This window comes from Palaemon carinicauda, chromosome 4 (assembly GCF_036898095.1).
Source record: "Palaemon carinicauda isolate YSFRI2023 chromosome 4, ASM3689809v2, whole genome shotgun sequence".
Lineage (NCBI taxonomy): Eukaryota > Metazoa > Arthropoda > Malacostraca > Decapoda > Palaemonidae > Palaemon > Palaemon carinicauda.
This window is the reverse complement of record NC_090728.1, coordinates 196,342,201-196,367,138: the sequence shown is the minus strand read 5'-3', so window position 1 is coordinate 196,367,138 and position 24,938 is coordinate 196,342,201. Positions and strand designations below refer to the sequence as shown.

General features: G+C 44.9%; 1 protein-coding gene across 2 annotated transcripts in view; it reads right to left on the bottom strand.

The window, feature by feature from the left end:
- Window positions 1–24,938, bottom strand: part of LOC137640316 (proteoglycan 4-like) — a 49,036-nt gene that overhangs the window by 9,863 nt on the left and 14,235 nt on the right. For both annotated transcript variants that reach the window (XM_068372948.1, XM_068372949.1), the window contains exon 3: window positions 24,928–24,938. This exon is cut by the window's right edge and continues 113 nt beyond it. In XM_068372948.1, coding sequence (XP_068229049.1) covers window positions 24,928–24,938 — 11 coding nt within the window. The remainder of the gene's footprint in view (window positions 1–24,927) is intronic.

Below are 24,938 nucleotides of genomic sequence, written 5' to 3'. Positions count from 1 at the left end.
TCAGGGAGTACCTGACAGAATAGCTTTAGGCCAGGGAGTAGCCGATGGGAATAGCTTTGGGTCAGGGAGTACCTGACAGAATAGCTTTAGGTCAGGGAGTAGCTGATAAGAATAGCTTTGGGTCAGGGAGTACTGACAAGAATAGTTTAGGTCAGGGAGTAGCTGATAGGAATAGCTTTAGGCGAGGGAGTAGCTGATAGGAATAGCTTTAGATTAGAGAGTAGATGACTGGTTTAGGTTTGGGTCAAGGAATAACTGACAGGAATAGCTTTGGATTAGTAAGTACCTGACAGGAATACCTTTATGTCGGGGAGTCGCTGATATGGATAGCTTTAGGGCAGGGAGTAACTGATAGGAATAGCTTTGGGTCAGGGAATAGCTGACAAGAATAGCTTTGGGTTAGGGAGTAACTGACAGGAATACATTTAGGTCAGGGAGTTGCTGATAGGAATAGCATTAGGCGAGGGAGTAGCTGATAGGAATAGTTTTAGGTCAGGGAATAGCTGACAGGAATAGCTTTTGGTCAGGGAGTACCTGACAGAAATAGCTTTAGGCCAGGGAGTAGCCGATGGGAATAGCTTTGGGTCAGGGAGTACCTGACAGAAATAGCTTTAGGTCAGGGAGTAGCTGATAGGAATAGCTTTGGGTCAGGGAGTACCTGACAGGAATAGCTTTAGGTCAGGGAGTAGCTGATATGATTAGCTTTAGGGCAGGGAGACACTGATAGTATTAGCTTTGGATCAGGGATTACCTGACAGGAATATCTTTAGGTCAGGGAGTAGCTGATAGGAATAGCTTTAGTAGCTGATAGGAATAGCCATAGGTCAGGGAGTAGCTGATATGAATAGCTTTAGTTCAGGGAGTAGCTGATAGGATTAGCTTTGGATCAGGGAGTACCTGAGAGGAATAGCTTGAGGTCAGCGAGTAGCTGATAGGAATAGCTTAGTAGCTGATAGAAATAGCTTTGGAACAGGGAGTACCTGACAGGAATAGTTTCATGTCAGGGAGTAGCTAATGGGAATACCTTTGGATCAGGGAGTAGCTAATGGGATTAGCTTTGGATCAGGGAGTACCTGACAGGAATAGCTTTAGGTCAGGGAGTAGCTGATAAGATTAGCTTTGGATCAGGGAGTACCTGACGAGAATAGCTTGAGGTCAGGGAGTAGCTGATAAGAATAGCTTTAGGGCAGGGAGTTGCTGACAGGAATAGCTTTAGATCAGAGAGTAGCTGACTGGTTTAGGTTTGGGTCAGGGAGTACCTGACAGGAATGGCTTTAGATTAGGGAGTACCAGAAAGGAATGCCTTTAGGTCAGGAAGTCGTTGATACGAATAGCTTTAGGGCAGGGAGTAGCTGATAGGAATAGCTCTGGGTCAGGGAATAGCTAACAGGAATAGTTTTAGGTCAGGGAGTACCTGACAGGAATAACTTTAGGTCAAGGAGTCGCTGATAGGAATAGCTTTAGGCCAGAGAATAGCTGACAGGAATAGCTATGGGTCAGGGTGTAGCTGACAGGAATAGCTTCAAGTTAGAGGGTAGCTGACACGAATAGCTTTCGGTTAGGATGTACCTAACAAGAATAGCATTAGGTTAGGGAGTAGTTGACAAGAATAGCTTTAGGTCTGGGAGTAGCTGACAGGATTATCCTTAGGTCAGGGAGTAGCTAGTAGAAATAACTTTGAATCAGGGAGTATTCTACAGAAATAGCTTTGGGTCAGGGAGTGACTGATAGGAATAGCTTTGTATTAGGGAGTACACAACAAGAATAGCTTTGGGTTAGGAAGTAGCTGACAGGAATAGCTTTGGATCAGGGAGTAGCTGACAAGAATAGCTTTAGCACAGGAAGTAGCTGATAGGAATAGCTTTATGTCAGGGAGTAGCTGACAGGAATAACTTTATGTCAGGGCTGACTGGTTTAGCTTTGGGTCACGAAGTACCTGACAGAAATAGCTTTAGGTCAAGGAGTGGCTGATAGAAATAGCTTTTGGTCAGAGAGTAGCTTATAGGAATAGCTTTAGGTTAGGGAGTAGTTGATAATATTAGCTTTGGGTCAGGGAGTACCTGACATGATTAGCTTTAGGTCAGGGAGTAGCTGATAGGAATAGCTTTAGGGCAGGAAGTTGCTGACAGGAATAGCTTTAGATCAAATAGTACCTGACAGGTTTAGGTTTAGGTCAATGAGTAGCTGATAGGAATAGCTTTAGGTCAGGAGTCGCTGACAGGAATAATTTTAGATCAAAGAGTAGCTGATTGGTTTGGGTTTGGGTCAGGGAGTACCTGACAGGAATAGCTTTAGGTCAGTGAGTAGCTGGTAGGATTAGCTTTGGATCAGGGAGTACCTGACAGGAATAGCTTTAGGTCAGGGAGTAGCTGATAGGATTAGCTTTGGATCAGGGAATACCTGACAAGAATAGCTTTAGGTCAGGGAGTAGCTGATAGGAATAGATTTGGATCAGGGAGTACCTGACCGGAATAGCTTTAGGTAAGAGAATAGCTGATAGGAATAGCTTTAATAGCTGATAGGAATAGCTATAGGTCAGGGAGTAGCTCATATGAATAACTTTAGGTCAGGGAGTAGCTGATAGGATTAGCTTTGGGTCAGGGAGTAACTGACAGGAATAGCTATAGGTCAGGGATTGGCTGTCTGGTTTAGGTTTGGGTGAGGGAGTACCTGACAGGAATACCCTTAGGTCAGGGAGTCGCTGAAAGGAATAGCTTTAGCTGAGGGAGAAGCTGATAGGAATAGCTTTGGGTAAGGGAATTACTGACAAGAATAGCTTTGGGTCAGGGAGTACCTGACAGGAATAGCTTCAGGTCAGGGAGTAGCTGATAGGAAGAGCTTTGGGCCAAGAAGCACCTGACAAGACTAGTCATAAGTCAGGGAGTAGCTCAGAGGAATAGCTTTAGGGAAGGGAGTCGCTGACAGGAATAGCTTTAAATCAGAGATTAGCTGACTGGTTTAGGTTTGGGTCAAGGAGCACCTGACATGACTAGTTATAAGTCAGGGAGTACCAGACAAGAAAACCTTTAGATTAGGGAGTATCTGATAGGAATACCTTTAGGTCAGGGAGTCGCTGATACGAATAGCTTTAGGGCAAGGAGTAGCTGATAGGAATTGCTTTGGGTCAGGAAATAGCTGACAAGAATAGCTTTGGGTCAGGGAGTACCTGACAAGAATGCCTTTAGGTCAGGGAGTAGCTGATACGAATAGCATTAGGCGAAGGAGTAGCTGAGAGGAATAGCTTTGAGTAAGGGATTAGCTGACAAGAATAGCTTTGGGTTAGGGAGTACCTGATAGGAATACCTTTAGGTCAGGGAGTAGCAGATAGGAATAGCTTTGGGTCAGGGAGTACCTGTAAGCAGGGAGTAGCTGATAGGATTACCTTTGGATCAGGGAGTACCTGACATAAACAGATTTGGATTAGGGAGTATCTGACAGGAATACCTTTAGGTCAAGGAGTTGCTGATACAAATAGCTTTAGGGCAGGGAGTATCTGATAGGAAGAGCTTTGGGTCAGGGAATAGCTGACAGGAATAGCTTTGGGTCAGGGAGTACCTGACAGGAATACCTTTAGGTCAGGGAGTCGCTGATAGGAATAGATTCAGGCAAGGAAGTAGCTGATAAGTATAGCTTTGAGTCAAGGAATAGCTGACAGGAATAGCTTTGGGTTAGGGAGTACCTGATAGGAATAGCTTTGGGTTAGGGAGTAGCTGACAGGAATAGCTTTGGGTCAGGGAGTACCTGACAGGAATAGCTTTAGGTCAGGGATTAGCTTTGGATCATGGAGTACCTGACAGGAATAGCTTTAGGTCAGGGAGTAGCTGATAGGAATAGCTTTAGGGCAGGGAGTCGCTAACAGGAATAGCTTTAGATGAGAGAGTAGATGACTGGTTCCGGTTTGGGTCAGGGAATAACTGACAGGAATAGCTTTGGATTAGGGAGTACCTGACAGGAATACTTTTAGGTCAGGGAGTCGCTGATACGGATAGCTTTAAGGCAGGGAGTAGCTGATAGGAATAGCTTTGGGTCAGGGAATAGCTGACAGGAATGGCTTTGGGCCAGGGAGTACCTGAGAGGAATACCTTTAGGTCAGGGAGTTGCTGATAGGAATAGCTTTAGGCGAGGGAGTAGCTGATAGGAATAGCTTTGGGTCAGGGAATAGCTGACAGGAATAGCTTTGGGTCAGGGAGTACCTGACAGGAATAGCTTTAGGTCAGGGAGTAGGTGATAAGAATAGCTTTGGATCAGGGAGTACCTGACAGGAATAGCTTTAGGTCAGACAGTAGCTAATAGGATTAGCTTTGGGTCAGGGAACACCTGATATGAATAGTTTTAAGTCAGGGAGTAGCTGAGAGGGATAGCTTTAGGGCAGGGAGTCGCTGACAGGAATAGCTTTAAATCAGAGAGTAGCTGACTGGTTTAGGTTTGGGTCAGGGAATAGCTGATGGGAATAACTTTGGGTCAGGGAGTACCTGACAGGAATAGCTTTAGGTCAGGGACTAGCTGATAGGAATAGCTTTGAATAGTTATAAGTCAGGTAGTAGTTGAGAGGAATAGCTTTATGACAGGGAGTAGCTGACAGGAATAGCTTTCAATCAGAGAGTAGCTGACTGGTTTAGGTTTGGGTCAGGGAGTAGCTAACAGGAATAGCTTTGGATTAAGGAGTACCCGACATAAATAGCTTTGGGTCAGGGAGTAGCTGGCCAGAATAGCTTTGGGTCAGGGATTAGCTGAGGGGAATAGCTTTAGCCAGAGAGTTGCTGAAAGAAATAGCTATGGGTCAGGGTGTAGCTGACAGGAATAGCTTTCGGTCAGGGTGTACCTAACAAGAATAGCATTAGGTTAGGGAGTAGCTGATAGGAATAGCTTCATGTCTGGGAGTAGCTGAAAGTATTATCCTTAGGTCAGGGAGTAGCTGACAGAAGCTTTGGGTCAGCGAGTAGCTGGTAGGAATAGCTTTGAATCAGGGAGTACTCTACAGAAATAGCTTTGGGTCAGGGAGTGACTGACAGGAATAGCTTTGTATCAGGGAGTACCTGATATGAATAGCTTTGGGTCTGGTAGTAGCTGACAGGAATAGCTTTGGTTCAGGGAGTAGCTGACAAGAATAGCTTTAGGTCAGGGAGTAGCTGATAGGAATAGCTTTAGGTTAGGGAGTAGGTGATAAGATTAGAATTGGGTCAGGGAGTACCTGACATGATTAGCTTTAGGTCAGGGAGAAGCTGATCGGAATAGCATTAGGGCAGGAACTTGCTAACAGGAATAGCTTTAGATCAAATAGTAGCTGACAGGTTTAGGTTTAGGTCAAGGAGTAGCTGATAAGAATAGCTTTAGGTCAGGTAGTCACTGACAGGAATAATTTTAGATCAAAGAGTAGCTGACTGGTTTAGGTTTGGGTCAGGGAGTACCTGACAAGAATAGCTTCAGGTCAGGGAGTGGCAGATACAATTAGCTTTGGATCAGGGAATACCTGATAGGAATAGCTTTAGGTCAGGGAGTAGCTGATAGGAATAGCTCGAGTAGCTGATAGGAAAAGCATTGGATCAGGGAGTACCTGACAAGAATAATTTTAGGTCAGGGAGTAGCTGATAGGATTAGCTTTGGATCAGGAAATGCCTGACAAGAATAGCTTTAGGTCAGGGAGTAGCTGATGGGATTAGCTTTAAATCAGGGAGTACCTGACAGGAATAGCTTTAGGTCAGGGAGTAGCTGATAGGAATAGTTTTAGGGCAGGGAGTAGGTGATAGGAATAGCTGTATGTCAGGGAGTAGAAAATAGTATTAGCTTTGGATCAGGTATTACCTGACAGGAATAGCTTTAGGTCAGGGAGTAGCTGATAGGAATAGCTTTCGTAGCTGATAGGAATAGCTTTGGATCAGGGAGTACCTAACAGGAATAGCTTTATGTCAGGGAGTAGCTAATGGGATTAGCTTTGGATCATGGACTACCTGAGAGGAATAGCTTTAGGTCAGGGAGTAGCTGATAGGAATAGCTTTAGTAGCTGATATGAATAGCTTTAGTAGCTGATAGGAATAGCTTTGGATCAGGGAGTACCTGACAGGAATAGCTTTATGTCAGGGAGTAGCTAATGGGATTACCTTTGGATCAGGGAGTACCTGACAGGAATAGCTTTAGGTCAGGGAGTAGCTGATAAGATTAGCTTTGGATCAGGGAGTACCTGACGAGAATAGCTTTAGGTCAGGGAGTAGCTGATAGCAATAGCTTTAGGGCAGGGAGTCACTGACAGGAATAACTTTAGATCATAGAGTAGCTGACTGGTTTAGGATTGGGTCAGGGAGTACCTGACAGAAATAGCTTTGGATTAGGGAGTACTTGACAGGAATACCTTTAGGTCAGGGAGTCGCTGATACAAATAGCTTTAGGTGAGGGAGTAGCTGTTAGGAATAGCTTTGGGTCAGGGAATAGCTGACAGGAATAGCTTTGGGTCAGGGAGTACCTGACAGGAATAGCTTTACGTCAGGGAGTAGCTGATAGGAATAGCTTTGGGTCAGGGAGTACCTGACAGGAATAGCTTAAGGTCAGGGAGTAGCTGATAGGAATAGCTTTGGGTTAGGGAGTACCTGACAGCAATAGCTTTAGGTCAGGGAGTAGCTGATAGGATTAGCTTTGGGTCAGGGAGCACCTGTCATGAATAGTTATAAGTCAGGAGTAGCTGAGATGAATAGCTTTAGGGCCGGGAGTCGCTTACAGGAATAGCTTTAAATCAGAGAGTGACTAACTGGTTTAGGTTTGGGTCAGGGAGTACCTAACAGAAATAGCTTTGGATTAGGGAGTACCTGACAGGAATATTTTTAGGTCAGGGAACTACTGATACGAGTAGCTTTAGGGCAGGGAGTAGCTGATAGGAATAGATTTGGGTCAGGGAATAGGTGACAGGAATAGCTTTGGGTCAGGGAGTACCGGACAGGATTAGCTTTAGGTCAGGGAGTAGCTGATAGGATTAGCTTTAGGATCACGGAGTACCTGACAGGAATATCTTCAGGTCTGGCAGTAGCTGATAAAAATAGCCTGAGTACCTGATAGGAATAGCTTTGGGTCAGGGAGTACCTGACAGGAATAACTTTAGATCAAGGAGTATCTGATAGGATTAGCTTTGTATAAGGGAATACCTGACAGGAATAGCTTTAGGTCAGATAGTAGGTGATAGGATTAGCTTTGGATTAGGGAGTACCCGATGGCAATAGCTTTAGGTCAGGGATTAGCTGATAGGAATAGCTTTAGGGCAGGGAGTAGCTGATAGGAATAGCTTTAGGGCAGGGAGTAGCTGACAGGAATAGCTTTAGATCAGGGAGTAGCTGATATGATTAGCTTTGGATCAGGGAGTACCTAACAGGAATAGCTTATATCAGGGAGTAGCTGATAGGAATAGCTTTAGTAGCTGATGGTAATAGCTTTGGATCAGGGAGTACTGACAGGAATAGCTTTATCAGGGAGTGCAGATAGATTAGCTTTGGATCAGGGAGTACCTGACAGGAATAGCTTTATGACAGGGAGTAGTTGACAGGAATAGCTTTAGATCAGAGAGTAGCTGACTGGTTTAGGCTTTGGGTCAGGGAGTACCTGACAGGAATAGCTTTGGATTAGGGAGTATTTAACAAGAAGCTTTAGTCAGGGAGTAGCTGATACGAATAGCTTTAGGTCAGGGAGTAGCTGATAGGAATAGCTTTAGGTCAGGGAGTAGCTGATAGGAATAGCTTTAGGTCAGGGAGTAGCTGACAGGAATAGCTTTGGGTAGGGAGTACCTGACAGGAATAGCTTTAGGTCAGGGAGTAGCTGATAGGATAGCTTTGGTCAGGGAGTACCTGACAGAATAGCTTTAGGTCAGGGAGTAGCTGATAGGAATAGCTTTGGATCAGGGAGTACCTGACGGAATAGCTTTAGGTAAGAGTAGCTGATAGGAATAGCTTTAATAGCTGATAGGAATAGCTTAGGTCAGGGAGTAGCTGATATGAATACTTTAGGTCAGGGAGTAGCTGATAGGATAGCTTTGGGTCAGGGAGTACTGACAGGAATAGCTTAGGTCAGGGATTGGCTGTCTGGTTTAGGTTTGGGTAGGGAGTACCTGACAGGAATACCTTAGGTCAGGGAGTCGCTGAAAGGAATAGCTTTAGCTGAGGGAGTAGCTGATAGGAATAGCTTTGGGTCAGGGATTAGCTGACAGAATAGCTTTGGGTCAGGGAGTACCTGACAGGAATAGCTTTAGGTCAGGGAGTAGCTGATAGGAATAGCTTTGGGTCAGGGAGTACCTGACAAGAACTAGCTTTAGTCAGGGAGTAGCTGAGGAATAGCTTTAGGGAAGGGAGTCGCTGACAGGAATAGCTTTTCAGAGTAGCTGACTGGTAGTTTGGGTCAAGGAGCTGACATGATAGCTTTAGTCAGGGAGTACCAGACAAGAAACCTTTAGATTCAGGGAGTATCTGATAGGAATACCTTTAGGTCAGGGAGTCGCTGATACGAATAGCTTTAGGGCAAGGAGTAGCTGATAGGAATTAGCTTTGGGTCAGGGAATAGCTGACAAGGAATAGCTTTGGGTCAGGGAGTACCTGACAGGAATGCCTTTAGGTCAGGGAGTAGCTGATACGAATAGCTTTAGGCAGGGAGTAGCTGATAGGAATAGCTTTAGTCAGGGATAGCTGACAAGGAATAGCTTTGGGTAGGGAGTACCTGATAGGAATACCTTTAGGTCAGGGAGTAGCTGATAGGAATAGCTTTGGGTCAGGGAGTACCTGTAAGCAGGGAGTAGCTGATAGGATAGCTTTGGTCAGGGAGTACCTGACATAGGAATAGATTTGGATTAGGGAGTAGCTGACAGGAATAGCTTTAGGTCAGGGAGTGCTGATACAGGAATAGCTTTAGGGCAGGGAGTACCTGATAGGAATAGCTTTGGGTCAGGGAGTAGCTGACAGGAATAGCTTTGGGTCAGGGAGTACCTGACAGGAATAGCTTTAGGTCAGGGAGTCGCTGATAGGAATAGCTTTAGGCAAGGAGTAGCTGATAAGTATAGCTTTGAGTCAGGAATAGCTGACAGGAATAGCTTTGGGTTAGGGAGTACCTGATAGGAATAGCTTTGGGTCAGGGAGTAGCTGACAGGAATAGCTTTGGGTCAGGGAGTACCTGACAGGAATAGCTTTAGGTCAGGGATTAGCTTTGGATCATGGAGTACCTGACAGGAATAGCTTTAGGTCAGGGAGTAGCTGATAGGAATAGCTTTAGGGTCAGGGAGTCGCTGACAGGAATAGCTTTAGATGAGGAGTAGCTGATAGGTTAGCTTTGGGTCAGGGAATACTGACAGGAATAGCTTTGGTCAGGGAGTACCTGACAGGAATAGCTTTAGGTCAGGGAGTCGCTGATACGGAATAGCTTTAGGCAGGGAGTAGCTGATAGGAATAGCTTTGGGTCAGGGAGTAGCTGACAGGAATAGCTTTGGGTCAGGGAGTACCTGAGAGGAATAGCTTTAGGTCAGGGAGTTGCTGATAGGAATAGCTTTAGGCAGGGAGTAGCTGATAGGAATAGCTTTGGGTCAGGGAGTAGCTGACAGGAATAGCTTTGGGTCAGGGAGTACCTGACAGGAATAGCTTTAGGTCAGGGAGTAGCTGATAGAATAGCTTTGGATCAGGGAGTACCTGACAGGAATAGCTTTAGGTCAGGGACAGTAGCTGATAGGATTAGCTTTGGGTCAGGGACACCTGATATGAATAGTTTAAGTCAGGGAGTAGCTGAGAGGAATAGCTTTAGGGCAGGGAGTAGCTGACAGGAATAGCTTTCAATCAGAGAGTAGCTGACTGGTTTAGGTTTGGGTCAGGGAGTAGCTGACAGGAATAGCTTTGGTCAGGGAGTACCTGACAGGAATAGCTTTAGGTCAGGGAGTAGCTGATAGGAATAGCTTTGAATAGGTCAGGGAGTAGCTGAGAGGAATAGCTTTAGCCAGGGAGTAGCTGACAGGAATAGCTTTAATCAGAGAGTAGCTGACTGGTTTAGGTTTGGGTCAGGGAGTAGCTGACAGGAATAGCTTTGGATTCAGGGAGTACCGACAAGAATAGCTTTAGGTCAGGGAGTAGCTGATAGAATAGCTTTGGGTCAGGGAGTAGCTGAGGAATAGCTTTAGGTCAGGAGAGTAGCTGAAAGAAATAGCTTTGGGTCAGGAGTAGCTGACAGGAATAGCTTTGGTCAGGGAGTACCTACAGAATAGCTTTAGGTCAGGGAGTAGCTGATAGGAATAGCTTTGTCAGGGAGTAGCTGATATATGCTTTGGGTCAGGGAGTAGCTGACAGGAATAGCTTTGGTCAGGGAGTAGCTGTAGGAATAGCTTTATCAGGGAGTAGCTGACAGAAATAGCTTTAGGTCAGGGAGTACTGACAGGAATAGCTTTGTATCAGGGAGTACTGATATGAATAGCTTTGGGTCTGGAAGTAGCTGACAGGAATAGCTTTGGTTCAGGGAGTAGCTGACAAGAATAGCTTTAGGTCAGGGAGTAGCTGATAGGAATAGCTTTAGGTCAGGGAGTAGGTGATAAGATTAGAATTGGGTCAGGGAGTACCTGACATGATTAGCTTTAGGTCAGGGAGAAGCTGATCGGAATAGCATTAGGGCAGGAACTTGCTAACAGGAATAGCTTTAGATCAAATAGTAGCTGACAGGTTTAGGTTTAGGTCAAGGAGTAGCTGATAAGAATAGCTTTAGGTCAGGTAGTCACTGACAGGAATAATTTTAGATCAAAGAGTAGCTGACTGGTTTAGGTTTGGGTCAGGGAGTACCTGACAAGAATAGCTTCAGGTCAGGGAGTAGCAGATACAATTAGCTTTGGATCAGGGAATACCTGATAGGAATAGCTTTAGGTCAGGGAGTAGCTGATAGGAATAGCTCGAGTAGCTGATAGGAAAAGCTTTGGATCAGGGAGTACCTGACAGGAATAATTTTAGGTCAGGGAGTAGCTGATAGGATTAGCTTTGGATCAGGAAATGCCTGACAAGAATAGCTTTAGGTCAGGGAGTAGCTGATGGGATTAGCTTTAAATCAGGGAGTACCTGACAGGAATAGCTTTAGGTCAGGGAGTAGCTGATAGGAATAGCTTTAGGGCAGGGAGTAGGTGATAGGAATAGCTTTATGTCAGGGAGTAGAAAATAGTATTAGCTTTGGATCAGGTATTACCTGACAGGAATAGCTTTAGGTCAGGGAGTAGCTGATAGGAATAGCTTTCGTAGCTGATAGGAATAGCTTTGGATCAGGGAGTACCTAACAGGAATAGCTTTATGTCAGGGAGTAGCTAATGGGATTAGCTTTGGATCATGGACTACCTGAGAGGAATAGCTTTAGGTCAGGGAGTAGCTGATAGGAATAGCTTTAGTAGCTGATAGGAATAGCTTTAGTAGCTGATAGGAATAGCTTTGGATCAGGGAGTACCTGACAGGAATAGCTTTATGTCAGGGAGTAGCTAATGGGATTACCTTTGGATCAGGGAGTACCTGACAGAATAGCTTTAGGTCAGGGAGTAGCTGATAAGATTAGCTTTGGATCAGGGAGTACCTGACGAGAATAGCTTTAGGTCAGGGAGTAGCTGATAGCAATAGCTTTAGGGCAGGGAGTCACTGACAGGAATAACTTTAGATCAAGAGTAGCTGACTGGTTTAGGATTGGGTCAGGGAGTACCTGACAGAAATAGCTTTGGATTAGGGAGTACTTGACAGGAATACCTTTAGGTCAGGGAGTCGCTGATACAAATAGCTTTAGGTGAGGGAGTAGCTGTTAGGAATAGCTTTGGGTCAGGGAATAGCTGACAGGAATAGCTTTGGGTCAGGGAGTACCTGACAGGAATAGCTTTAGGTCAGGGAGTAGCTGATAGGAATAGCTTTGGGTCAGGGAGTACCTGACAGGAATAGCTTTAGGTCAGGGAGTAGCTGATAGGAATAGCTTTGGGTTAGGGAGTACCTGACAGCAAGAGCTTTAGGTCAGGGAGTAGCTGATAGGATTAGCTTTGGGTCAGGGAGCACCTGTCATGAATAGTTATAAGTCAAGGAGTAGCTGAGATGAATAGCTTTAGGGCCGGGAGTCGCTTACAGGAATAGCTTTAAATCAGAGAGTGACTAACTGGTTTAGGTTTGGGTCAGGGAGTACCTAACAGAAATAGCTTTGGATTAGGGAGTACCTGACAGGAATATTTTTAGGTCAGGGAACTACTGATACGAATAGCTTTAGGGCAGGGAGTAGCTGATAGGAATAGATTTGGGTCAGGGAATAGGTGACAGGAATAGCTTTGGGTCAGGGAGTACCGGACAGGATTAGCTTTAGGTCAGGGAGTAGCTGATAGGATTAGCTTAGGATCACGGAGTACCTGACAGGAATATCTTCAGGTCTGGCAGTAGCTGATAAAAATAGCCTGAGTACCTGATAGGAATACCTTTGGGTCAGGGAGTACCTGACAGGAATAACTTTAGATCAAGGAGTATCTGATAGGATTAGCTTTGTATAAGGGAATACCTGACAGGAATAGCTTTAGGTCAGATAGTAGGTGATAGGATTAGCTTTGGATTAGGGAGTACCCGATGGCAATAGCTTTAGGTCAGGGATTAGCTGATAGGAATAGCTTTAGGGCAGGGAGTAGCTGATAGGAATAGCTTTAGGGAGGGAGTAGCTGGTAGGAATAGCTTTAGATCAGGGAGTAGCTGATATGATTAGCTTTGGATCAGGGAGTACCTAACAGGAATAGCTTATATCAGGGAGTAGCTGATAGGAATAGCTTTAGTAGCTGATGGTAATAGCTTTGGATCAGGGAGTACATGACAGGAATAGCTTTATATCAGGGAGTGCAGATAGTATTAGCTTTGGATCAGGGAGTACCTGACAGGAATAGCTTTATGACAGGGAGTAGTTGACAGGAATAGCTTTAGATCAGAGAGTAGCTGACTGGTTTAGGTTTGGGTCAGGGAGTACCTGACAGGAATAGCTTTGGATTAGGGAGTATTTAACAGGAAGACATTTAAGTCAGGGAGTTGCTGATACGAATAGCTTTAGGTCAGGGAGTAGCTGATAGGAATAGCTTTAGGCGAGGGAGTAGCTAATAGGAATAGCTTTGGGTCAGGGATTAGCTGACAGGAATAGCTTTGGGTTAGGGAGTACCTGACAGCAGTAGCTTTAAGTCAGGGAGTATATGATAGGATTAGCTTTGGATCAGGGGGTACCTGACAGGAACAGCTTTAGATTAGGGAGTATCTGACAGGAATACCTTCAGGTCAAGGAGTCGCTGATACAAATAGCTTTAGGGCAGGGAGTAGCTGATAGGAAATGCTTTGGGTCAGGGAATAGCTGACAGGAATAGCTTTGGGTCAGGGAGTACCTGACAAGAATACCTTCAGGTCAGGGAGTAGCTGATAGGAATAGCTTTAGGCGAGGGAGTAGCTAATAAGAATAGCTTTGGGTCAGGGATTAGCTGACAGGAATAGCTTTGGGTTAGGGAGCACCTGACAGCTATAGCTTTAAGTCAGGGAGTATATGATAGGATTAGCTTTGGATCAGGGGGTACCTGACAGGAACAGCTTTAGATTAGGGAGTATCTGACAGGAATACCTTTAGGTCAAGGAGTCGCTGATACAAATAGCTTTAGGGCAGGGAGTAGCTGATAGGAATAGCTTTGGGTCAGGGAATAGCTGACAGGAATAGTTTTGGGTCAGGGAGTACCTGACAGGAATACCTTTATGTCAGGGAGTCGCTGAAAGGAATAAATTTAGGCGAGGAAGTAGCTGATAGGAATAGCTTCGGGTCAGGGAATAGGTGACAGGAATAGCTTTGGGTTAGGGAGTACCTGACAGGAATAGCTTTAGGTTAGGGAGTGGCTGATAGGAATATCTTTGGGTCAGGGAGTACCTGACAGGAATACCTTTTAGGTCAGGGAGTCGCTAATAGGAATAGCTTTAGGCGAGGGAGTAGGTGATAGGAATAGCTTTGGGTCAGGGAATAGCTGACAGGAATAACTTTGGGTCAGGGAGTACCTGACAGGAATAGCTTTAGGTCAGGGAAGAGCTAATAGGATAAACTTTGGATCATGGAGTACCTGACAGGAATAGATTTAGGTCAGGGATTAGCTGATAGGAATAGCCTTGGATCAGGGAGTACCTGACAGGAATAGCTTTATGTCAGAGAGTAGCTAATGGGATTACCTCTGAATCAGGGAATACCTGACATGAATAGCTTTAGGTCAGGGAGTAGCTGATAAGATTAGCTTTGGATCAGGGAGTACCTAACAAGAATAGCTTTAGGTCGGGGAGTAGCTGAAAGGAATAGCTTTAGGGCAGGGAGTCGCTGACAGGAATAGCTTTAGATCAGAGAGTAGCTGACTGGTTTAGGTTTGGGTCAGGGAGTACCTAACAGAAATAGCTTTGGATTAGGGAATACCTGACAGGAATACCTTTAGGTCCGGCAGTCGCTGATAGGAATAGCTTCAGGCGAGGGAATAGCTGATAGGAATAGCTTTGGGTCAGGGAGTACCTGACAGGAATAACTTTAGATCAAGGAGTATCTGATAGGATTAGCTTTGTATAAGGGAATACCTGACAGGAATAGCTTTAGGTCAGATAGTAGGTGATAGGATTAGCTTTGGATTAGGGAGTACCCGACAACAATAGCTTTAGGTCAGGGATTAGCTGATAGGAATAGCTTTAGGGCAGGGAGTAGCTGGTAGGAATAGCTTCAGGTCAGGGAGTAGCTGATAGGATTAACTTTGGATCTGGGATTACCTGACAGGAATAGCTTTAGATCAGGGAGTAGCTGATATGATTAGCTTTGGATCAGGGAGTACCTAACAGGAATAGCTTTATATCAGGGAGTAGCTGATAGGAATAGCTTTAGTAGCTGATAGGAATAGCTTTGGATCAGGGAGTACCTGACAGTAATAGCTTTACATCAGGGAGTAGCTAATAGGATTAGCTTTGGATCAGGGAGTACATGACATGAATAGCTTTATGTCAGGGAGTAGCATATAGGATTAGCTTTGGATCAAGGAGTACCTGACAGGAATAGCTTTAGGGCTGGGAGTCGTTGACAGGAATAGCTTTAGATCAGAGAGTAGCTGACTGGTTTAGGTTTGGGTCAGGGAGTAGCTGACAGGAATAGCTTTGAATTATGGAGTATTTAACAGGAATACATTTAAGTCAGGGAGTTGCTGATATGAATAGCTTTAGGTCAGGGAGTAGCTGATAGGAATAGCTTTAGGCGAGGGAGTAGCTAATAGGAATAGCTTTGGGTCAGGGATTAGCTGACAGGAATAGATTTGGGTTAGGGAGTACCTGACAGCAATAGCTTTAGGTCAGGGAGTAGCTGATAGGATTAGCTTTGGATCAGGGGGTACCTGACAGGAACAGCTTTAGATTAGGGAGTATCTGACAGGAATACCTTCAGGTCAAGGAGTCGCTGATACAAATGGCTTTAGGGCAGGGAGTAGCTGATAGGAAATGCTTTGGGTCAGGGAATAGCTGAAAGGAATAGCTTTGGGTCCAGGGAGTACCTGACAAGAATACCTTTAGGTCAGGGACTACCTGATAGGTATAGCTTAGGCGAGGGAGTAGGTGATAGGAATAGCTTTGGGTCATGGATTAGCTGACACGAATAGCTTTGGGTTAGGGAGTACCTGACAGGAGTAGCTTTAGGTCAGGGAGTGGCTGATAAGAATAGCTTTGGGTCAGGGAGTACCAGACAGAAATACCTTTAGGTCAGGGAGTCGCTAATAGGAATAGCTTTAGGCGAAGGAGTAGGTGATAGGAATGGCTTTGGGTCAGGGAATAGCTGACAGGAAAAGCTTTGGGTAAGGGAGTACCTGACAGGAATAGCTTTAGGTCAGGGAGTAGCTAATAGGATAAACTTTGGATCATGGAGTACCTGACAGGAATAGATTTAGGTCAGGGATTAGCTGATAGGAATAGCTTTGGATCAGGGAGTACCTGACAGGAATAGCTCTATGTCAGAGAGAAGCTAATGGGATTACCTCTGGATCAGGGAGTACCTGACAGGAATAGCTTTAGGTCATGGAGTAGCTGATAGGAATAGCTTTAGGGCAGGGAGTCGCTGACAGGAATAGCTTTAGATCAGAGAGTAGCTGACTGGTTTAGGTTTGGGTCAGGGAGTACCTGACAGAAATAGCTTTGGTTTAGGGAGTACCTGACAGGAATACCTTTAGGTACTAGAGTCACTGATAGGAATAGCTTTAGGCGAGGGAATAGCTGATAAGGAATAGCTTTGGGTCAGGGATAGCTGACATAGGAATAGCTTTGGGTCAGGGAGTACCTGACAGAATAGCTTTAGGTCAGGGAGTAGCTGATAGGATTAGCTTTGGGTCAGGGAGTACCTGACAGAATAGCTGATAAGTCAGGGAGTAGCAGAGTGAATAGCTTTAAGGCCGGGAGTAGCTTACAGGAATAGCTTTAAATCAGAGAGTAGCTAACTGGTTTAGGTTTGGGTCAGGGAGTACCTGACAGGAATAGCTTCGGATTAGGGAGTACCTGACAGGAATACTTTTAGGTCAGGGAGCCGCTGATAGGAATAGCTTTTGGGCAGGGAGTAGCTGATAGGAATAGCTTTGGGTCAGGGAATAGCTGACAGGAATAGCTTTGCGTCAGGGAGTACCTGTCAGGAATAGCTTTAGGTCAGGGAGTAGCTGATAGGATTAGCTTTGGATCACGGAGTACCTGACAGGAATACCTTCCGTTCTGGGAGTAGCTGATAGAAATAGCTTTGAGTAGCAGAGGGAGTACCTGACAGGAATAACTTTAGATCAAGGAGTATCTGATAGGATTAGCTTTGTATCAAAGAGTACCTGACAGGAATAGCTTTAGTTCAAATAGTAGGTGATATGATTAGGTTTGGATTAGGGAGTACCTGACAGAATAGCTTTAGGTCAGGGATTAGCTGATAGGAATAGCTTTAGGGCAGGGAGTACCTGGTAGGAATAGCTTTAGGTCAGGGAGTAACTGATAGTATTAACTTTGGTTCTGGGATTACCAGACAAGAATAGCTTTAGGTCAGGGAGTAGCTGATAAGATTAGCTTTGGATCAGGGAGTACCTGACAAGAATAGCTTTATATCAGGGAGTAGCTGATAGGAATAGCTTTAGTAGCTGATAGGAATAGCTTTGGATCAGGGAGTACCTGACAGGAATAGCTTTACATCAAGGAGTAGCTAATAGGATTAGCTTTGGATCACGGAGTACCTGACAGGAATAGCTTAGGGTCAGGGAGTAGAAGATAGGATTAGCTTTGGATCAGGGAGTACCTGACAGGAATAGCTTTAGGGCAGGGAATCGCTGACAGGAATAGCTTTAGATCAGAGAGTAGCTGACTGGTTTAGGTTTGGGTCAGGGAGTACCTGACAGGAATAGCTTTGGATTAGGGAGTACCTGACAGGAATACATTCAGGTCAGGGAGTCGCAGATAGGAATAGCTTTAGGCGAGGGAGTAGCTGATAGGAATAGCTTTGGGTCAGGGAATAACTTACAGGAATAGCTTTGGGTCAGGGAGTACCTGGCAGGAATAGCTTTAGGTCAGGGAGTAGCTGATAGGAATAGCTTTGAGTCAGGGAGTACCTGACAGGAATAGCTTTAGGTCAGGGAGTAGCTGATAGGAATAGCTTTGGGTCAGGGACTCCTGACATGTCTAGTTATAAGTCAGGGAGTGGGTTAGAGGAATAGCTTTAGGGCAGGGAGTACCTGACAGGAATAGCTTTAAATCAGAGAGTAGCTGACTGGTTTAGGTTTGGGTCATGGAGTACCTGAAATGAATAGCTTTGGATTAGGGAGTATCTAACAGGAATACCTTCAAGTCAGGGAGTGCTGATACGAATAGCTTTAGGGCAAGGAGCAGCTGATAGGTATTGCCTTGGGTCAAGGAATAGCTGACAGGAATAGCTTTGGGTCAGGGAGTACCTGGCAAGAATACCTTTAGGTCAGGGAGTAGCTGATAGGAATAGCTTTAGCGAGGGAGTAGCTGATAGGAATAGCTTTGGGTCAGGGATTAGCTGACAGGAATAGCTTTGGGTAGGGAGTACCTGACTGGAATAGCTTTAGGTCAGGGAGTAGCTGGTAGGAATAGCTTTGGGTCAGGGAGTACCTGACAACAATAGCTTTACGTCAGGGAGTAGCTGATATGATTAGCGTTGGATCAGGGAGTACCTGACAGGAATAGCTTTGGATTAGGGATATCTGCCAATAATACCTTTAGTTCAAGGAGTCGCTGATACAAATAGATTTAAGGCAGGGAGTAGCTAATAGGAATAGCTTTGGGTCAGGGAAGTAGCTGACAGGATAGCTTTGGGTTCAGGGAGTACCTGACAGGAATAGCTTTAGGTCAGGGAGTCGCTGATAGGAATAGCTTTAGGTCAGGGAGTACTGACAGGAATAGCTTTGGGTCAGGGAGTAGCTGACAGGAATAGCTTTAGGTCAGGGAGTAGCTGATAGGAATAGCTTTGGGTCAGGGAGTAGCTGACAGGAATAGCTTTAGGTCAGGGAGTAGCTGATAGGAATAGCTTTGGATCAGGGAGTACCTGACAGGAATAGATTTAGGTCAGGGAGTAGCTGATAGGAATAGCTTTGGATCAGGGAGTACCTGACAGGAATAGCTTTATGTCAGGGAGTAGCTAATGGATTAGCTTTGGATCAGGGAGTACCTGACAGAATAGCTTTAGTCAGGGAGTAGCTGATAGGATTAGCTTTGGTCAGGGAGTACCTGACAGGAATAGCTTTGGTCAGGAGTAGCTGATGGTTTAGCTTTGGGTCAGGGAGTCGCTGACAGGAATAGCTTTAGATCAGAGAGTAGCTGACTGGTTTAGGTTGGGTCAGGGAGTAGCTGACAGAATAGCTTTGGATTAGGGAGTACCTGACAGGAATAGCTTTAGGTCAGGGAGTCGCTGATAGGAATAGCTTTAGGTCAGGGAGTAGCTGATAGGAATAGCTTTGGGTTAGGGAATACCTGACAGGAATAGCTTTGGGTCAGGGAGTACCTGTAGGAATAGCTTTAGGTCAGGGAGTAGCTGATAGGAATAGCTTTAGGTCAGGGAGTAGCGAGATGAATAGCTTTAGGGCCGGGAGTCGCTTACAGGGAATAGCTTTAAATCAGAGAGTAGCTAACTGGTTTAGGTTTGGGTCAGGGAGTACCTGACAGGAATAGCTTTGGATTAGGGAGTACCTGACAGGAATACTTTAGGTCAGGGAGCCGCTGATACGAATAGCTTTAGGGTAGGGAGTAGCTGATAGGAATAGCTTTGGGTCAGGGAATAGCTGACAGGAATAGCTTTAGGTCAGGGAGTAGCTGATAGAAATAGCTTGAGTAGCTGAAAGGAATAGCTTTGGATCAGGGAAGTAGCTGACAGGAATAGCTTTGGGTCAGGGAGTACCTGACAGGAATAGCTTTAGGTCAGGGAGTAGCTGATAGGAATAGTTTGGGTCAGGGAGTAGCTGACAGGAATAGCTTTGGGTCAGGGAGTAGCTGATAGGAATAGCTTTGGGTCAGGGAGCACCTGACAGGAATAGTTTAGGTCAGGGAGTAGTTAGAGGAATAGCATTAGAGGAGGGAGTACCTGACAGGAATAGCTTTATCAGGAGTAGCTGACTGGTTTTGGTTTGGGTCACGGAGTACCTGACAGGAATAGCTTTGGATTAGGGAGTATCTGACAGGAATAGCTTTAAGTCTGGGAGTGCTGATACGAATAGCTTTAGGGTCAGGGAGTAGCTGATAGGAATTGCTTTGGGTCAGGGAATAGCTGACAGAAATAGCTTTGGGTCAGGGAGTACCTGACAGAATACCTTTAGGTCAGGGAGTACCTGATAGGAATAGCTATAGGTCAAGGAGTAGCTGATAGGAATAGCTTTGGGTCAGGGAGTAGCTGACAGGAATAGCTTTGGGTTAGGGAGTACCTGACAGGAATAGCTTTAGGTCAGGGAGTAGCTGATAGGAATACTTTGGGTCAGGGAATACCTGACAGAATAGCTTTAGGTCAGGGAGTAGCTGATAGGAATTACTTTGGATCAGGGAGTACCTGACAGGAACAGCTTCGGTAGGGAGTATCTGACAGGAATACCTTTCAGGTCAGGGAGTCGCTGATACAAATAGCTTTAGGGCAGGGAGTAGCTGATAGGAATAGCTTTGGGTCAGGGAATAGCTGACAGGAATAGCTTTGGGTCAGGGAGTACCTGACAGGAATACCTTTAGGTCAGGGAGTTGCTAAGAGGAATAGATTTAGGCAGGGAAGTAGCTGATAGGAATAGCTTTGGGTCAGGGATAGCTGACAGGAATAGCTTTGGGTAAGGGAGTACCTGACAGGAATAACTTTAGGTCAGGGAGTAGCTGATAGGATTAACTTTGGATCTTGGAGTATCTGACAGGAATAGATTTAGGGCAGGGAGTACTGACAGGAATAGCTTTAGATTAGAGAGTAGCTGACTGGTTTAGGTTTGGGTCAGGGAATAGCTGACAGGAATAGCTTTGGATTAGGAGTAGCTGACTGGTTTAGGTTTGGGTCAGGGAATAGCTGACAGGAATAGCTTTGGTAGGGAGTAGCTGACTAGGAATAGTTTGGGTCAGGGAATAGCTGACAGGAATAGCTTTGGATTAGAGAGTAGCTGACTGGGTTAGGTTTGGGTCAGGGAGTAGCTGACAGGAATAGCTTTAGATTAGAGAGTAGCTGACTGGTTTAGGTTTGGGTCAGGGAATAGCTGACAGGAATAGCTTTCGATTAGGGAGTACCTGACGGGAATACCTTTAGGTCAGGGAGTAGCTGATACAGGAATAGCTTTAGGGCAGGGAGTAGCTGATAGGAATAGCTTTGGGTCAGGGAATAGCTGACAGGAATAGCTTTGGGTCAGGGAGTACCTGACACAAATACCTTTAGGTCAGGGAGTTGCTGATAGGAATAGCTTTAGGCGAGGGAGTAGCTGATAGGATTAGCTTTGGGTCAGGGAATAGCTGACAGGAATAGCTTTGGGTCAGGGAGAACCTAAGAGGAATAGCTTTACGTTAGGGAGTAGCTGATAGGAATAGCTTTGGGTCAGGGAGTACCTGACAGGAATAGCTTTATGTCAGGGAGTAGCTGATAGGAATAGCTTTGGGTCAGGGAGTACCTGACAGGAATAGCTTTAGGTCAGGGAGTAGCTGACAGGAATAGCTTTAAGTTAGGGAGTAGCTGATAGGAATAGCTTTGGGTCAGGGAGTAGCTGACAGGAATAGCTTTAGGTCAGGGAGTAGCTGATAGGATTAGCTTTGGGTCAGGGAGTACCTGACAGGAATAGCTTTAGGGCAGGGAGTTGCTGACAGGAATAGCTTTAAATCAGAGAGTAGCTGACTGGTTTAGGTTTGGGTTAGGGAGTACCTGACAGGTATAGTTTTGGGTCAGGAAATAGCTGACTGAGAATAGCTTTGGGTCAGGGAGTACTGACAGGAATAGATTTAGGTCAGGGAGTAGCTGATAGGAATAGCTTTGGATAGTATCAGGGAGTCAGCTGAGTAGGAATAGCTTTAGGGTCAGGGAGTACCTGACAGGAATAGCTTTGGATTCAGAGAGTAGCTGACTGGTTTAGGTTTGGGTCAGGGAGTACCTGACAGGAATAGCTTTAGATTAGAGAGTAGCTGACTGGTTTAGGTTTGGGTCAGGGAATAGCTGACAGGAATAGCTTTGGATTAGAGAGTAGCTGACTGGTTTAGGTTTGGGTCAGGGAATAGCTGACAGGAATAGCTTTAGATTAGAGAGTAGCTGACTGGTTTAGGTTTGGGTCAGGGAATAGCTGACAGGAATAGCTTTCGATTAGGTAGTACCTGACGGGAATACCTTTAGGTCAGGGAGTCGCTGATACAGATAGCTTTAGGGCAGGGAGTAGCTGATAGGAATAACTTTGGGTCAGGGAATATCTGACAGGTATAGCTTTGGGTCAGGGAGTACCTGACACGAATACCTTTAGGTCAGGGAGTTGCTGATAGGAATAGCTTTAGGCGAGGGAGTAGCTGATAGGATTAGCTTTGGGTCAGGGAATAGCTGATAGGAATAGCTTTGGGTCAGGGAATAGCTGACAGGTATAGCTTTGGGTCAGGGAGTACCTGACACGAATACCTTTAGGTCAGGGAGTTGCTGATAGGAATAGCTTTAGGCGAGGGAGTAGCTGATAGGATTAGCTTTGGGTCAGGGAGTACCTGACAGGAATAGCTTTAGGTCAGGGAGTAGCTGATAGGAATAGCTTTGGGTCAGGGAGTACCTGAGAGGAATAGCTTTAGGTCAGGGAGTAGCTGATAGGAATAGCTTTGGGTCAGGGAGTACCTGACAGGAATAGCTTTAGGTCAGGGAGTAGCTGATAGGAATAGCTTTGGGTCAGGGAGTACCTGACAGGAATAGCTTTAGGTCAGGGAGTAGCTGATAGGAATTAGCTTTGGGTCAGGGAGTACCTGACAGGAATAGCTTTAGGCAGGGAGTAGCTGACAGGAATAGCTTTGAAGTAGCTGCTTTGGGTCAGGGAGTACCTGACAGGAATAGCTTTAGGTCAGGGATAGCTGAGGATAGCTTTGGGTCAGGGAGTACCTGACAGGAATAGCTTTAAGGTCAGGGAGTGCTGACAGGAATAGCTTTATAATCAGGGAGTAGCTGAGAGGAATAGCTTTGGGTCAGGGAGTACCTGACAGGAATAGCTTTGGGTCAGGGAAGTAGCTGACGGGAATAGCTTTGGGTCAGGGAGTACCTGACAGGAATAGCTTTGGTCAGGGAGTAGCTGATAGGAATAGCTTTGGGTCAGAGAGTACCTGACAGGAATAGCTTTAGGGCAGGGAGTAGCTGACAGGAATAGCTTTAAATCAGAGAGTAGCTGACTGGTTTAGGTTTGGGTCAGGGAGTACCTGACAGGAATAGCTTTGGGTCAGGGAATAGCTGACAGGAATAGCTTTGGGTCAGGGAGTACCTGACAGGAATAGCTTTAGGTCAGGGAGTAGCTGATAGGAATAGCTTTGAATCAGAGAGTACCTGACTGTTTTAGGTTTGGGTCAGGGAGTACCTGACAGGAATAGCTTTGGGTCAGGGAATAGCTGATAAGAATAGCTTTGGGTCAGGGAGTACCTGACAGGAATAGCTTTAGGTCAGGGAGTAGCTGATAGGAATAGCTTTGAATCAGAGAGTACCTGACTGTTTTAGGTTTGGGTCAGGGAGTACCTGACAGGAATAGCTTTGGGTCAGGGAATAGCTGATAAGAATAGCTTTGGGTCAGGGAGTACCTGACAGGAATGCTTTAGGTCAGGGAGTAGCTGACAGGAATAGCTTTGGATCAGGGAGTACTTGACAGGAGTAGCTTTAGGTCAGGGAGTAGCTGATAGGAATAGATAGATTTAGGGCAGGGAGTCGCTGACAGGAATAGCTTTGGGTCAGGGAGTAGCTGATAGGAATAGCTTTAGGTCAGGGAATAGACAACAGAATAGCTTTAGGTCAGGGAGCAGCTGATAGGAATAGCTTTAGGTCAGGGAATAGCTGACAACAGAAATAGCTTTAGGTCAGGGAGTAGCTGATAGGAATAGTTTTGGGTCAGGGAATAGCAGGCAGGAATATCTTTGGATCAGGGAGAACCTGTCAGGAAGAGCTTCAGGTCAGGGAGTAGCTGATAGGAATAGATTTAGGGCAGGGAGTCGCTGACAGGAATAGCATTGGGTCAGGGAGTCGCTGACAGGAATAGCTTTGGGTCAGGGAGTACCTGACAGGAATAGCTTTAGGTCAAGGAGTAGCTGATAGGAATAGATTTAGATCAGGGAATAGCTTCAGCTCAAGGAAAAGCTGACAGAAATAGCTTTAGGTCAGCGAGTATTTAATAGGAATAGTTTTAGGTCAGGGAGTAGCAGACAGGAATAGCTCTAGTCAGGGAGTAGCTGACAGGAATATTGGTACTCTGCAGAAGGATTCTGGATAAAAACAAATCCCTCCACTTACTCTCGAGGAAAATGTCCTGCTGAATCTTGGATCTTCCTAAATTTTCCAAGACTTTGAGAGCTATTAATCAAAGAGATGAATTATAAGAATTGCGTCCAATACTTGTTCGTATGAACAAAGTTATTCGTTATGGGAAGGCTGATATTATTTGTAAGTAGAAAATGGTGATATCTTTATAAGCAGCGGTAAAATATTACCTCAGATTACAATATCTCCCAAGAATTCTGTAACTTGCATGTGATCATTCTCGACGACTAGATATATTAGCATCAACCCTAACATGGCTCTCCCCCCCCCCCCCCCCCCCCGCCCCACAATTTTTTTTACAGTATAATATGATCTCAAACAATAAATGTTTCTGAAAACCTGCATAGGTTATCAGTGATAACCGAAAGTCAGAACAGCGATATCTTCACCCATTGGCTACTAATATGATTTGATGTCAAGTTAGAGATCAAAAGTCCTATAAAAAGTTGAAAACATGATTTAACCAATATTGAAAAGTTCCTAAAATACAGATTCTGCGTTGACACTAAAAATGGGGATGCATAAAAAGATAAAGCTAGAATAAAATGGTAGGAGGATATTATGTAATATTGTTACTGAGGAGGTCATTATAAACAAAGGAAACCCATCGTGATAATGTGATGAAAGTTAATGCAGAAACGAACACACACATACACACACACACACACACACACACATATATATATATATATATATATATATATATATATATATATATATATGTATGTATATATATATATATATATATATATATATATATATATATATATATATATATATATATATACAGTATATATATATATATATATATATATATATATATATATATATATATATATATATATATATATATTTATATATATATATATATACAGTATATATATATGTGTGTGTGTATGTAGAGAGAGAGAGAGAGAGAGAGAGAGAGAGAGAGAGAGAGAGAGAGATTTCTCTCACCTGCACTTATA